Below are 16,369 nucleotides of genomic sequence, written 5' to 3'. Positions count from 1 at the left end.
CACACACCGTTGGGTGGCTTACGGAGTATAAGTGTAGATGTGTAGATACAGCCCAAGATCAGGCTGTCACGACAAAGTTGACAACACCCAGAACACAAACAAAACCCATACGACAACATGGTCTCAGAGACCAATTTTATAATCAAAGTGACGTCTCTGATGACAAATTTGATCATGTTACAAGACCGAGACCGTTGGTTTAGTCTAGAAGCCATACCACGCATCTATCTTTGGCACAGATCTTTTTCCGTGTTTTACGTAGGCACTTCTTGCCTTCTGCTCTATGCTGCAACCGATCAAAAGCTTCTCTCTCAGTTCTTGTTGCGGTCTTCAGTTGGAGGCTAGTCTGATGCAGCTCTCCACTGTAGTGCATCCTGAGAAAGCTTCCTCGTCTCTGCATAACTACTGCAACCTACATCCATTTGACCGTGCTTACTGTATTCAAGTCTTGGTCTCCCTCTATATTTTTAATTCCCACAAGTCCATCCATTAAAAAACTGACAATTCCTTGATGTTTCATAATGTACATCATCAATTGAGCCCTTCATTTACTACTGTGTGCCATAAATTTCTTTCTTCGCCAATTCGATTCAGCACCTCTCCATTAGCTACTCGATAGATCCATCTCGTCTTCAGAAATCATTTGAAGCATCACATTTTGAAAGCTTCTATTCTCTTCTCGTCTGAACTGCTTGCTGCTCACGTTTCACGTACATACAATGCTACATTCGACAAATTAGGTTCAGTAAAAACTTCCTAAAACTTAAATTTATATGCGATGTTAACACTTTTTTTTTTCAGATATGCTTTTCTTGCTAGAGATAGTCTGCATTTTATATCCACTCTACTGCGGCTATCATCAGGGTTTTTGCTGCCCAAGTAGTAAAACTCATCTACTACTTTTAGTGTATCATTTCGTAACTTAGTTTTCCCAGCACTGCTTAATTTAATTCGGTTACACTCCATTATCCTTGTTTTATTGTTGTTGACGTTCATTTTGTATCCCGTTTTCAAGGCAATATGCATTCCTGGTTTCATTCACAGAACATCTTCGCGGATTAGGGTGAAAACAGTGTAAGCCACAAAATCAGATTTGTTACAACGTAAATAATGGCCACGTCTCATGTGTAGAGCCAGGAAGTTTCATGTCATGCTCTGTTTACGCTTGTTATTAGTATGTTTGCTTTTAAAAGTTGTGTTGTACACTGGAATTCATGACATGGTCAACATATGAGACGTGGTCTTATTTAAGTTATGACAGATGTGATGTTGTGGCTTAAACTGTTTTAACCCTAATCCATGAAGATGGTATCTGACTGAAATCGGTCGATATTTGGGTTTAAAATGAAAGCAGCTGATGGTCAAACACGCATTTTATACAATTTCCATTACGTCCAACTGCTCTTCCGGTCCTTTGTTGTCACTTACAATATTACAATGTCACTGGCAAATCTCTGAGTTTTTACATGTTCTCCTTGAACTTTAATTCCCTTTTCAACTTTCTCCCTGGTTTTCTTTGCTTGCTCAGTGTAAAGACTGAAAAATATAGGTGATCGGCTACAACCCTGGTTCACTCTCTTCTTAAATAATGTTTCGTTTTCACATTATTCGTGTGTTATTAATGTCGTCTGGTTTCTATATGGCAGTATCAAAAAGTTTCCTTTGAGAGCACCGCTGCAGCCTATATGCAAAGTAGCTCGACTCCGATTCGGGTATACAGTGAGGTTAAAGAAGTCATGAGATACTTCCTAATATCATGTCAGACCTTCTTTTGGCTGGCGTAGTGCAGCAACTCGACGTGGCATGGACTCGAAGGTCGTTGGAAGTACCCTGCACAGATACTGAGTCATGATGCCTCCATAGCCGACCACAATTGCGAAAGTGTTGGCATTGCAGGATTTTGTTGAGGAACTGACTTCTTGATTATACCCCATAAGTGTACGGTAGTGTTCGGGTGGCCAAATTCTTCGCTCGAATTGTCCAGGGGCTTCTTCAAACCAGTTGCTAACAGTTGTGACCCTGTGACATGGCGTATTGTTATCCATAAAAACTTCATCTTTGTTGCGTGCATGGAGTCAATGAATGGCTGCAAGTAGTCGAATATAACCATTTCCAGTCAATGATCGGTTGAGGTGGACTAGAGAAAACAGTAAATTCCATGTAAACAGTCCACACCATTATGAAGCCACCACTAGCTTGCACAGTGCCTTGTTCACAATTTGGGTCCATAGCTCCGTGGAGTCTGCCCACAGTAAGACCCTACCATCAGCTCTTGCTACACTACTGGCCATTAAAATTGCTACACCAAGAAGAAATGCAGATGATAAACGGGTATTCATTGGACAAATATATTATACTAGAACGGACATGTGATTACATTTTCACGTAATTTGGATGCATAGATCCTGAGAAATCAGTACCCAGAACAACCACCACTGTCCATAATAACGGCCTTGATACACCTGGGCATTGAGTCTAACAGAGCTTTGATGGCGTGTAACGGGCACAGCTGTCCATGCAGCTTCAACACGATACCACAGTTCATCAAGAGTAGTGACTGGCGTATTGTGACGAGCCAGTTGCTCGGTCACCATTGACCAGACGTCTTCAATTGGTGAGAGATCTGGAGAATGTGCTGGCCAGGGCAGCAGTCGACCATATTCTGTATCCAGAAAGGCCCGTACAGAACCTGCAACATGCGGACGTGCATTATCCTGCTGCAATGTAGAGTTTCGCAGGCATCGAATGAAGGGTAGAGCCACGGGTGGTAACACATCTGAAATATAACGTCCACTGTTCAAAATGCCGTCAATGCGAACAAGAGGTGACAGAGACGTGTAACCAATGGCACCCCATACCATCACACCGGATGATACGCCAGTAGGGCGATGACGAATACACACTTCCAATGTGCGTTCACCGCGATGTCGCCAAACACGGATGCACCATCATGATGATGTAACCGAACCTAGATTCATCCGAAAAAAATGACGTTTTGCCATTCGTGCACCCAAGTTCGTCGCTGAGTACAACATCGCAGGCGCTCCGGTCTGTGATGCAGCGTCAAGGGTAACCGCGCCATGGTCTCCGAGCTGATAGTCCATGCTGCTGCAAACGTCGTCAAACTGTTCGTGCAGATGGTTGTTGTCTTGCAAACATCCCCATCTGTTGACTCAGGGATCGAGACGTGGTTGCACGATCCATTACAGCCATGAGCATCAAATGCCTGTCATCTCGACTGCTAGTGACACGAGGCCGTTGGGATCCAGCACGGCGTTCCGTATTATCCTCTTGAACCCACCGATTCCATATTCTGCTAACAGTCATTGGATCTCGACCAAAGCAAACAGCAATGTCGCGATACGATAAACCACAATCGCGATAGGCTACAATCCGACCTTTATCAAAGTCGGATACGTGATGGTACGCGTTTCTCCTCCTTACACGAGACATCACGTTACGCCAGGCATCGCCTGTCAACTGCTGTTTGTGTATGAGAAATCGGTTGGAAACTTTCCTCATGTCAGCACGTAGTAGGTGTCGCCACCAGCGCCAACTTCGTATGAATGGTCTGAAAAGATAATCATTTGGATAGCACAGCATCTTCTTGCAGTCGGTTAAATTTCGCGCCTGTAGCACGTCATCTTAGTGGTGTAGCAGTTTTAATGGGCAGTAGTGTAATTGAAATTGCGACTCATTTCACCACGTCACAGTTTTCCAGTTACCTACAGTCCAAGTGACATGGTCGCGAGCCCTGAAATTGCGACTCATTTCACCACGTCACAGTTTTCCAGTTACCTCCAACCAAGCGACATGGTCACGAGCCCAGGAGAGGCGCTGCAGGCGATGTTGTGCTGTTGGTAAATGTATTCGCGTCGGTCGTCTGCTACCATAGCCCATTAACGCCAGATTTCGCTGCACTGTGCTAACGGATACGTTCGTCATGCATCCCGCATAGATTTCTACGATTATTTCACGCAGTGTTGCTCTCCCGTTAGTACTGACAACTCTATGCAAATGCTGCCACCCTCGGTCGTTAAGTGAGGGCGGTACGCCACTGCTTTGCCCGTGGTGAGAGGTAATGCCTAAACTTCGATAATATCGGCACAAGCATGATACTGTGGATCTCGAAATATTGGATTCCCTGACGATTTCTTAAATGAAATGTCCCACTCGTCGAGCCCTAAGCTCCGCGCTTTAAGTGTCAATTCCCGTCATGCGGTCATAATCACGTCGGAAACCTTTTCACGCGAATCTCCTGATCACAAATGACAGCTACGCCAATGCACCGACCTTTTGTATCTTGTGTACGCGGTACTACTGTATATGTTTATATCGCTATCTCTTGACTTTTGTCACCTCAAAGTACAAGGAGCGACGTGTAGGTAAGGGATGAGTGTGACATTCGTGTCTTTCCGAAGTGCATGTGGTAAACGCGGAAACGTGAACTATGTCGATATCATTACCAAATCCGTCCAAATAGTCCCGACGTGCTGTTATTCTTTTCTTGGTTGCCGAAGGGAAAACACCGATAGATATTCATCGGAGAATGAAGAAAGTGTACGGAGCAGCCTATCCATCGAAAACCACCACAGTGGAAGGGTGAGTCATATTCCGTGCTGGATGCTGCTGCTTCATGACACCGAACGTCCTGGCATCGCAAAAGTCGTAACGGAGAAGCTATGCCAACACAAGTGGGAGACACTCGAGCACCCGCGCTGTAGTCCTCAACTCTCCCCATGTGATTATCATACCTTCGATCCATTAAAAACGGCCTTCCCGACGAGGATCTGCAGCAGGAAGTTTCACAGTAGCGATGATGAACTAGTGCTCGTAACTCTCAAGGTGTGCATATCAAAGCCCATGTTTTCTTTTCTCCATACTACCATCACTCAGATTATGAAATACTTTTATTAACTTCTAGTAATTTTCAATGTTTGTAGACAAGATATTGTTAAATGTAACTATACATTTCTTCCTGTGGTTTAGAAAAGACTCTACGAATAAAAGTAGAACGGAGTAATATGTGTGGAACTACGAGGGCGTTCAATAAATAATGGCAAACATCATTCGCCCCTCCCCTCCCCCTCCCCCTCCCCCTCCCATTTCCGTTGAAATTTTTGAGGGTTATCGTGTGATGCTCCTGCTTCAGCATCTATAGTTTCATAACGTTCCGATGGATGGCGGCGCTATTGGTAGCTTTTAAAATAGCGTCTGTAACGGAAGTGTGTTTCGAAAAGAGCACTGTCATTGAGTTGTTTTTACCAGAAAACCAGAACATCGCAGATATTCATATGGGCTTCCAGAATTTGGAGACCTACCAGTGAACAAAAGCACGGTGAGTCGTTGCGCGAAACGTCTGTCATCATCGCAGCTAGGTCGCGCAAACCTGTCCGATCTACATCTACATCTACATACATACTCCGCAATCCACCATTCGGTGCTTGGTGGAGGGTACTTCGTACCATAACTACCATCTTCTCTCCCTGTTCCACTCCCAAACATTACGAGGGAAAAATGACTGCCTATATGCCACGTTGTTTTACAAAACGTGTACCGCCAACCCAGTACGTTGGTAGGGTAATTGCCTCAATGCTCACAGCCGTTTTGCCTGATCGGCATACCGATTCTGTACTATATGGCCTTCGGACGGAAACTTTTTGATTGTCCCTTATACACGTATTATAGCTATCCTTTCGTTCCCTCTTTTCTAACCTGTAGCCTTCAGAATTTCAAAGGGTATATTCGGGTCAACATCGTCAAAGGCTTTCTATAAATCTAGGAATGCTATGAACATAGATTTGTCCTTATTTAACCCATTTTCTAAGATCAGTTATAGGCTCAGTATTCCTTGGCGTGTCCCTTCTTTTCTCCACAATCAAAACTAATCTTGCTCGAAATCGGCTCCTATCAATTTTTCGTGCCCGTGTAAATAATTTGCGACAATATTCTGTAACCACAATTTATTAAACTGATAGTTCGGCAATGTTCAAACTTATCAGCACCTGCCTTCTTTGGTATTGTGATTATTATGTTCTTCTTGAAGTCTGAGAGTATTTCTGTTCTGCCAAATGAGAGCATATTCGAAAGCTGATAACTGCCGGGAGAGTGAGTGCTGACCACATGTCCCTCCTTATCCACATCCAGTAGAATTTTCTATTATGGTCTCCAAGCAAGTGCATGAGTAGAGGGATCATTTTATTTGTTAAACAAACAAAAAAGGTTCTCGAGAAAGCTTCGGACTCTAGAATTTGTCCGTTCTCCGTTCTTGGACTGCCTGGTATTAAAGCATCGAGTGGCATGCTGGGGAGACCCACCTGGTCCACGAAGTGGAAGGTGTGCGTGGCGAGCCAGCCCTGCGGGGCCCACACCCAGTGGAGCAGCATCGGTGTCAGCACGCCCGCCAGCAACATCGCCCCCAGAGCAGCCCCCGCCAACGGCAGCCGGCCCGCCGCCCCCGCCGTGAAGATGGCACTCACCATCAACACCGCCCCCAGTCCGCGCAGCGCCGTAGCCACTTCTTGCGTCTCCAGCACCACTGCGGGATCCCAGCCTGGAACAGCGCGTCTGATCTCACGCCTCAGTACCTTAGCGACGTTGACAGACCGAAGCACATGCTAACCAACGGGAAACGGACGTTTATAGATTGACCAGTACATCACTGCAAGTTTATCATGTCTGTTCGCGTGACATGTCTTTATCCTAAATGCTGAGTCTGTCGTTGCTGCGCGGCGGATATTTCGTCATTTTAATCGTGAAGCTTCTACTTCCCTTATGAGCCTAAAGTGGGTTACAGATTTCAGAGCAGGAAACGTTCTTAAGAAAAAGCCGCCAATCCTGATAAAAATGCGAGAGCACCTGAAAACATCGACTTTGTAAGAGAGGTAACAATCAGGAATCCGAAAGGCCATCTGCGTCAATATGAGCACTGTCTATGGATGAACGGTGGGTCTGTGAGGATAATGTAACCTTAGGGTTTAAAATTCCGTCCATATGAAACACTGGTGGTTCAGCAGATCAAGGAGGGGACTTTCTAGGGGGCTCATGACCTAGGATGTTAAGCCCCATAGCGCTCAGAGCCATTTGAACCATTTTTTGAGCTCTGAAAATGTTCAAACTCTTATAGTGTTTATGAGAAATGAGGCACTTTCTCACGTATAGGCCCTTGAACTCTTTGCATAGTTTATGAAAGACCTCTTCTCTAGGCACACGTGATTGTCAGTGTAACCTAAATTTTTTTTGTTTATTTTGTTTTTGAGGTAAACGGCGTAATAGTGATAATGAACTCCGAACATCGTTGATGGTTATACAAGCATGTCTGAAGGACATTGTAATACAAAGATACAGACACTCTATAAACACGGACATTGCACCCATCACAAACGTGACCTTACCTCGACGAGCTAAAATTGAAACTTCTTTATTTATATTTTCTGTTTATATACCTGAGTGAAGTAGAATGTACTGTCTCTTTTCTGTTCTCTGTCGTTTCAACACTGACTCACAATATTTTAACGCAACACAATCTGACTGCTCAAAATAGGATAACCTGACTTCAAATAATTAGTACAAAAGAATGGCCCTGAAATAGAAGAAATCCTAACAATAACCCATACATAAGTCACTTATCTAAAAAAAAAATCTTCATTACACGAACTACAGCATGCCGCAGCCACCAATGGTGACAGCTAAATAAAAGGTTCTAACTACTGAAGGCTGTAACTACTGATAGGCATGTGGTTAGCAAAGGAAAGATTTTGTTGCAGAGCAAACAATGTATTTACCTAAATAATGTGGCAACCAGTTCAAAAATTATACAATTGTCCATGGCATCCAGTTCCAAAAATTATATAATCATCGACAAACTACATTTCCATGAAGGACACACGTCCAGATCCTCTGCTCGTGCTAACGCTTCAAACCTCTAACCTCCATCACCGCTGCCTACTCACTCGCAGCCTCCATCACTGCTGGCTGTTTACCTCCAACTTCCATCACTACTGACTGTTAACTTCAAACTGCTAGTCCGACTAGCCACAGAGTCTCTTACATAGTGCGGACAGTGCTGTTAGAGTTATTAATGCAGAGCGCTACATAGTGCTGCCAACGTACAAACACATAAATAGGCTACTTACAAACTGACGATGGCATATTTATGTCTCCCTGCGCGGTAATTACGAAATGTGCGAGCGTAAGTGATGTGAACTCCGTGACATATGGAAGTTTGGGTCGGTACTGAAGGTGTGCTCGCGTAGCCGAATTTTTTAAGGCGACCGCCAGCGATAAGCCAGAAAACCGGGCTCAAGTCGTAGTCCGTCAAAAACTTTCATTTTTCATAAAACAGCAGACATCAATCAAGATTAGGAAAATGCGGATCCCGAGTCCATTTCACAATGAATTTCGAACGTTCCGCAAACATGCTAAACATGTTCTTTCATACAAGGTGTACTTATTTTCAGGAGGAAGGTACAACTATAGGCACTCCAAAAGCATCCATGGAAGGTGTGATGAAAATGTTTCGTGGACGCTTCATTTCTCATTTAGATGACGTACCGCAACCACCAAAATCACCAGACATGTCCGCTTTTGACTTTTTCTTGTGAGGGTATTGGAAAGAATGTGTCTGTGTTTACAAACCCAAAACTTAAATGAAGTTGAAGCTGTTATTAAAGAAGAGTGTCCCGAGTTACGAGTAACCTCTGGCAGAGTGTTGAAACCTGTATTCGAGAGAATAGCCAACACTTGGATGACATTATCTTTCGTAGGTAGCCATCACAATCGAATAGAAAATGTTAACCTTTGATTATGTTTAGATAAAAGAGTTTTCCTAAAAATTAATATACTGCTATTCATTTGAAAACTGTCTGTTTTTCATAGATCACTCTGCAAACATTCAGGGAAGTATACAATTCGCTATTCGAATTTAAATGAGCTTCATTTCGTTAATTATTGTTATTTATCAATAACATTATTTTTTACACTCATTGAGAAAAAAAGTTATTTGTAGTATTGACCATTAAAATTGGAGCACTATGAAGGGAGCATGCAACAGACAGCAGACACTACAGCGAAAAACACAAAGAAAAGAAGAGATCTACTCCATGGAACAGTCATTGAAAGGTTGTAGGTCAGCAGTTAGAGGAAAAGTTAGGTGCGGAGCGTCAGGTTACTATTTTTGTGAAACCAAGGTAACATAAAAATTAGGACAAACATGCGTTTTCATATGTTCTTTTACCAAGGAAGATCCGGGATTTATGGAATCAGTTGTTTTCAGATGCAGATGAAGTCAATGAATTTGATCAAAGCCCTTTGGACCGATGGAATCCGTGTCTACAGATAAGCCAGGCCCTTCTCATTACTATTATGTACCAGAGTATCCTCGAACAAAACAGCTCTTCCCTTGTTGGGTGAGAAAACCACATGTCACGTCGGTCTGCAAGAAAGGCAGGATAAGTGATCCACTAAACTACCGTTCAGCATAATTCACAGTAATGTGTCCTATCAAATAAGTCGAACAGAATGACTTTCTCTATGTCAAGCAACGTGACTTCCAGGGTCCTTACAGCTTACTCTTTCTTCCCATGACATTCGGAAAGCCAAGAATGCAAACACTATGACTTCACTCCTGAAAAAGTGCTACACCAACTCTTATAATAAAAAAAAAACCTGTACAAATATCCAGCAAGATCTTTATAAAAATTCAGAAACATAAATCTGGGAACTTCACAAAGCGCGTAAAATTATGATACATTGAGTACAACATCAGTATGTCAGAAATGGAGTTAGTCAACTCGGACTGATATTTGAATACAGCAGTCTGGGGGGATATGAAACGGAATGATCATGTGGGTCAATATCAACATCAATGGGCAAATTTCGGTTCGTTGGTAGGCTACAGGAAAGTGGAATCAGTCTACAAAAGAGATTGCTTATCAAAAAATCTGTGATTCACACTAGAATATTACATAGGTGTGTTAAAAATATATCAGATAGGGCTAACAAGAGATATTGAACCTATATGAAGAATAAAAAAACGGCATTATAAATGGTTGCAGGCTTTTTTGGTGTCACAGAAAGGTTATAAGCGTGGGGCAGACTCTTGAAACTTGACGTCACCTTTCCCTCGATAGCCTACAACCAGAGTTTCAGGAACTGAAACTAAGTAAGGAAATTTTTAATGTATCTCACAGCACTCCTGCGGGGAACAAGAAAACAAGATTAAAATGTCATCCTGCCCGCTGTGGATGCGCGAATGTACCGGGAAGTAACCGTCATATGTGTTCTGATAGGAGGTACCCTCCACCATTATATTGATAGCGATTTGCACTGTGTGGATGTAAGTGTTGATCGACACCACTGCAAATCATTTTATTTGCTGTTTTTGAGATGGCAGTTATTACACTACTCGTTATGGGATGGAGAATTGTAGGACTCCCCCTGATAGGCCAGGGGTACACCACCCAAAGGAAGCAGTTTCCCAGACAACATAGTACTTGCGGAGCGTACGAGTTTTTTTTTTTTTTTTTTAATGTTTGACTGTACTCTGAGATCTTCTGACGTGCGCTCATACATCTCGAACAAAGTAAAGACACTTCAATTGTCAAAATTATAACATTAAGTTTTCGAAGAACTCGTAACAAAGTTCCCGAATTTACTACACACCAGGAAAGTTGTTGTGCTCAAATTATTCTCGGAACCTGGAGAATTCGAAAGCTATTACATATTTAGCAAAGCATGGAACTGTTATCAGAAAGACAGATTAGACGCGACAGGAGAGACAGTGTGTTTTGTATTCGACAAAAATATTGTGTCTACCGAGGTTGAAATTGAGTCTGACTGTGAAGTTACCTGGACGTATGCAACAGGTCTAGGTGAACTCTAGTTAATTACCGGGTGTTTTTTACCGGCCATCCGGTTACGCTTTGAGAATTCTACAACCATTGAGAGAAAGTCTAAGCTCAGTACCACGGAAATACCCAGATCATTCTGTACTAGTTGCACGCTACCTACCGAATATAGACTGGAAAGTCTAGGGATTCATTTCAGGTGGTACTGACAGACAGTCTTGCGCAGTACTTCCGAAAACTGTCCTCAGCAGTTACTTCGACAGCCCACACGCAGTGGAAATATTTTGGATCTTGTAGCTACAAACTGGCCTGATCTTTCTACGGTGTCGATACAGAGAGAACGATTAATGCTTATGACGTCATCATTGCGACGATAGTTACTGATGTTAATATACCTTTAAGAAGGCCAGCGGAAATAGGTGAGCAAGCAGAGGGTGTTGCACTCTCGATTAAAAAAAATTATGTGCAAAAGGCGATAGACAAAAGTTAGTAGAAATTCGTGCGTATGTAAAAAGATCGATGCTGGAAGCATACAACAACTATCACCATCATGCCTTAGCAAAAAGAACCGAGATCCCGAGAAAATACTGGTCCTACGTAAAATCGCTAACCGGGCAAAATGCTTCTATCCAATCACTCGTTGACCAATCTGTTATGGCGATAGAAGACACGAAAAGGCAAGTAATCGTTCACACATGGGTATCGTAAAAACATACCATCGTTTGACCATCGCACAGACTTCCGTATGCACCATATAGCAACAGGCGTCCCTGGCACAGAGAATCTAATGAAGGGGTCGCCAAGTCCGAGTAGAATCCCCGTGTGGTTTTACAAAGAGTACTCTACGGCAATGGGCCCTTACTTGTATATATCACGAATCTCTCGACCGGCGCAGAGTTGCAAGCGACTGGAAAATAGCGCGCATGAGATGGGTAAAAAAAAAAAAAAAAAAAAAAACGGACCAGCAAACTTACTGCATAATATCCTAAACATCGGTTTGTTACAGAGTTCTGGAACATATACTCAGTCTCAGTATAATACATTTCCTTGTGATGGAAAAGCTTCTCTCCACAAATCAGCACGGATTTAAAGAGAATAGCTCATACGAAACTAAGCTTGTCCTTTCCTTTCATGATATCCTACGAACCATGTATAAAGGCCAGCAGGCAGATCCGATACTCCTAGACTTCCGAAAAGCGTTTGTCACGGGGACCCACTGGAAACTGTTGACGAAGGTACGAGTAAACGCAACTGGTTCCTAGATATGAGAGCGGCTCGAAGACTTCTTAAATAATAGAAACCAGTACGTTGTCCGCGACGGTGAGTGCTCACCAGAGAGAAGGGTACCGTCAGGAGTGATCTAGGGAAGTATGACAGGACTGTTATTTTCTATATACATATATGATCTGACGGACAGGGTGCGGAGCAATATGAGATTGTTTACATATGATGCTGTGGTGGTGGGTGGGAGGTTTCTTGGCCAGACTCTAAAGTGAAAGGGTCATGTTTGTGGAGCATTCAAATGTGACAGTCTTACGACGTTCGACTGAATTGGAACCAGAGATCAGGCATACCATCTGACCGCCATAAGGATGGTCGCCGTACTGATGCAGCTGAGCGCGTTGTAACCCGTTCAAGCTGCATCTGCCATCAGAAAACAAGTAATGGACCTCACACAAAAATCTCTGCCATCCTACACCATTCATCAGAGACCAGCGGCAGCTGCTCTAGGAAACTGCTATCGCATGTGTAGGATGTCGTTAACGCCACAACATAAACGGATGTGTCTGGAGTTTTTCGTGGCCAGGAAGCACGGAGTGCTGGTGAATGAAGTCGCATTCTATTCAACGATTAATCGCGGTTCTCCATTACCCTGGATGACCATCGTCGGTGAATATGGCGGCCACCTGGGAATTGTCTCATTCCTTCAGTGGTTTGGTGACTCCTTGGAGTCATAGTGCCATTATATTTAGCTTCAACTCAAGGCCGGTTGTGGTTGAGGGAACTGTGACGGCACAATGGTATGCCATGCACATCCTGCCTTACCTCTCGTGTGGCAGTATGATGGATGCCATTTTTCAACAGAACAATGCTTGTTAACACATTCCACGTGCTTCTATAAACTGCCTGCATGATGCTGAGGTATGCTCGTGGCCAGCAAGATCCACAGACCAGTTCCTCATACAATGTATGTGGGACATGTTCGGACGTCAAATCCATTTTAGTGCCGATATGCAGGATATCAAGAACCGTTAGAAAAGTTGCCTGTCAACTTAGGAGAGTATACATTGGCTTTATGACATCCTTCGGAACCGCACGCATCCAGGTCAGAGAGGATGCAACGTCATAATGGTTAGTGTGATCATATTGTCACGTTCACTGCAAATTTCACCACTGAAATGATAATAAATACCCTAGCAACTGTGAAATTTCAGTTCTTTTCCTCGTCCTGTCCTGGGTGGTTCACATTTTCTTTGTTGGGGTGTACATATGGCTGCATATCTAAGTTCAAAAGTCAGAAGAAGGTAATGGTGTCAATATAACGATGGTGTTGAAACAGACTTCTAGTTTCTGACAGGATTATCTTTTACCTTAGATTACGAATAGCTGAAGAGCATCCATCTACAGCTCCTGAGAAACGAATTAGATGTAGTGAACAACACGCTCATACCTATTACATGATGTACGTCCTTCCCGAAAGCAATGGTATATCCCAGCACGCAGAAGGTGGCGATGGCAGCCGACATGTCCACCGCGTTCTGCAGCATCAGGTGCTGAACGTCGTGCGCCGGCACCCAGCTTGCCTGTGAACAGAAGCACCGCTGCGTCAGCGGTTACTGTGTTTCGACTTTTGCAGAGCAGCACACACAAGAAGAAGTGACACCACCGTGCAAGGCAGGTATGTTAGCTGGCGCTCACACTCCGACCTGAACTGCCGACATTGCCCCTCTGACAGCAGACATCTCGTGGCGCGAGCGTGTCTCGTCGGCATCACCTGCGCCAAGCGTTAGGCCTGCCAAAGTATTTCAAACTCCAAAATTCATTCACTGCTGGCCTTCCAATCTGGACTCCAGTCTACGTATTCTACAGGAGCTTCTAGCCCACTACGTTCCCGCTTCCCGAGCACGGGGTCCCGGGTTCGATTCCCGGGGGTCAGGAATTTTCACCTGCTTCGAGATGACTGGGTGATTGTGTTGTCCTCATCATTTCATCGTCATTCATGAAAGTGTCAAGACTGGACTGAGCAAAGGTTAGGAATTAGTATGGGCAGCTGATAACAGCGCAGTTGAGCGCCCCACAAACCAAACATCATCATCGTCATCATCATCTAGCCCACTACTTACAAACTGACCTTGGAAAGTGCCTCTCATTAACCCTTTATGCACGGGATCTTCATTTCGGGTGATATTTCATGATTTTATCATTCAAGCTGAGTACATTGACGAGCCAATTATTATGACCACCGTCCACCACGAGGTTGTATGCCCCACGGTGGCCCTGAGGGCACGTGACGCGGCAAGAGAAGTTTATGAACGGAGCAGAGACGAAAAGCGAATCATTATAGCGACGATAAGCGGTGAAAATGCGGAAAACCATCGACTTAAGCGACTTTGACGAAAGCTAGATTGTTATGGCCCAGTGCCTGTGAGGGAGCATCTCGGAAACGGCGCAGCTGGCCGGCTGTTCACGTGCTACTGTCGTGAGGATCTGTGGTTAGTGCTTGAAGAATACTGAAACCACGAGTAGACGAAAAGACGTTGGACGTCCATACCTCATCACAGAGCATAGGTGGCGTGCCCGCTCTCTGAAGTAGGATAGGCGGCGATCAGTGGCAGATCTGACAACAGAAAACAGTGCTGGCACAGGCAGTGTCTTGGGGATCATCGATCAGCCTACAGTGTTGAACATCGTGTACCGCAGCAGAGGACCCCTACGTGCGACCATGTTGGCCCAACAACATGGTCAGTCGTTGTTACAGTGAGCACGGGATCGTTGAGATTGGACGGCAGATCAAAGGAATCGCGTCACCTGGCCGCACGAATCTCGTTTATTGTTAAACCAGGTCGATGATGATCGAGTCCAGATACGCCGTCATCCAGGCGAACCACTGCTTGAAACATTGAGCGGTCCATGGCGCAGGTCGATGCGAATGCTATTATTTTCTGGAGGATATTCACCTGGGCTTCCATGAGACCTGCGGTAGTAATTGAAGGCATCATAACAGCTGTGGGCTACGTGAACATTATCAGAGACCACCTGTAACCCCTTAAGCTTGATGTCTTCCCCAACAGCGATGCTTCAAATGGTTCATATGGCTCAAAGCACTATGAGACTTAACATCTGAAGTCATCAGTCCCGCCGGACAAAGTGGCCGTGCGGCTATAGTCGCTACAGTCTGGAGCCGAGCGACCGCTACGGTCGCAGGTTCGAATCCTGCCTGGGGCATGGATGTGTGTGATGCTCTTAGGTTAGTTAGGTTTCAGTAGTTCTAAATTCTAGGGGACTGATGACCTCGGAAGTTTAGTCCCTTAGTGCTCAGAGCCATTTGAACCATTTTTTTCTACTGGCATATACAAGGCTACCACCCACTGTGACCGTCGGGGATACGTCTGCGAGTCGGGCCAGTAGAAAAAAATGGTTCAAATGGCTCTGAGCCCTATGGACTTAACATCTGAGGCCATCAGTCCCCTAGATTTAGATCTACTTAAACCTAAATAACCTAAGGACATCACACATATCCATGCCCAAGGCAGGATTCGAACTGCGGCCGGAGTAGCAGCGCGGTTCTTGACTGAAGCGCCTATAACCGCCGGGCCACAGTGGCCGGTAACAGCGATGGCATCTTCTAGCAGGATAACTGTCCATGTCACTAGGCCAGAATCGTGCTGAAATGGTTTGAGGAGCATGATAGTGAACTCACCTTGATGTCTTGGCTACCAAATTCGGCTTATCTGAATCCGACGAGACGCAACTGAGACGCCGTCGGACGCTAGCACCGCAACCAAAAGCCAACCGCTCGTAAATTACGGGAAGTGTGTGATCTGTGCGTAGGAATCTGGTGCCACAAACCCTTCTAAACCTGTCAAGTACTTGTCGAATCCGTGGCATGCAGAATCACTGTTGAATTACGTTTAAGAGGTGGTCCAACACACTTTCAAGTAGGTGGTCATAATGCTTTGTGTCATCACTGTATGTTAAGCGAAATGTGTCATTCTTCATTATATAACCAGTCTTCCCTCCTTATAACTATAATCGATGGTGAAAACCACATTTATGAGGTCGTATGATACTCTTTACTTTTTAACAGTTTTTATTAGGTCGCTTTCTTGTCTGTGTGTTTGGTACAAATTTTGCAATTGATGTTACATTAACTTCCGGATGAGGTAGAGACTTGGAATTTTAATCTTAGAACTAGATAGCAGTGCAATACTAAGTCGCTTACTGGTCTGTCTGATCCACCTAGCTCCCATAGTGGTGGAATGGAAAGGGCTGGCAACGACGACAAATATCATAGAACGTAT

General features: G+C 44.3%; 1 protein-coding gene across 1 annotated transcript in view; it reads right to left on the bottom strand.

The window, feature by feature from the left end:
* Positions 1-16,369, bottom strand: part of LOC126285104 (putative ammonium transporter sll0108) — a 115,903-nt gene that overhangs the window by 80,972 nt on the left and 18,562 nt on the right. The window contains exons 2-3 of the mRNA XM_049984429.1: positions 13,519-13,651; positions 6,318-6,553 (exon numbers count right to left, since the gene is read on the bottom strand). Coding sequence (XP_049840386.1) covers positions 6,318-6,553; positions 13,519-13,651 — 369 coding nt within the window. The remainder of the gene's footprint in view (positions 1-6,317; positions 6,554-13,518; positions 13,652-16,369) is intronic.

This window comes from Schistocerca gregaria, chromosome 8 (genome assembly GCF_023897955.1).
Source record: "Schistocerca gregaria isolate iqSchGreg1 chromosome 8, iqSchGreg1.2, whole genome shotgun sequence".
Classification (NCBI taxonomy): Eukaryota; Metazoa; Arthropoda; class Insecta; order Orthoptera; family Acrididae; genus Schistocerca; species Schistocerca gregaria.
The sequence above is the reverse complement of the archived record's forward strand: the minus strand, read 5'-3'. Positions and strand labels throughout refer to the sequence as shown.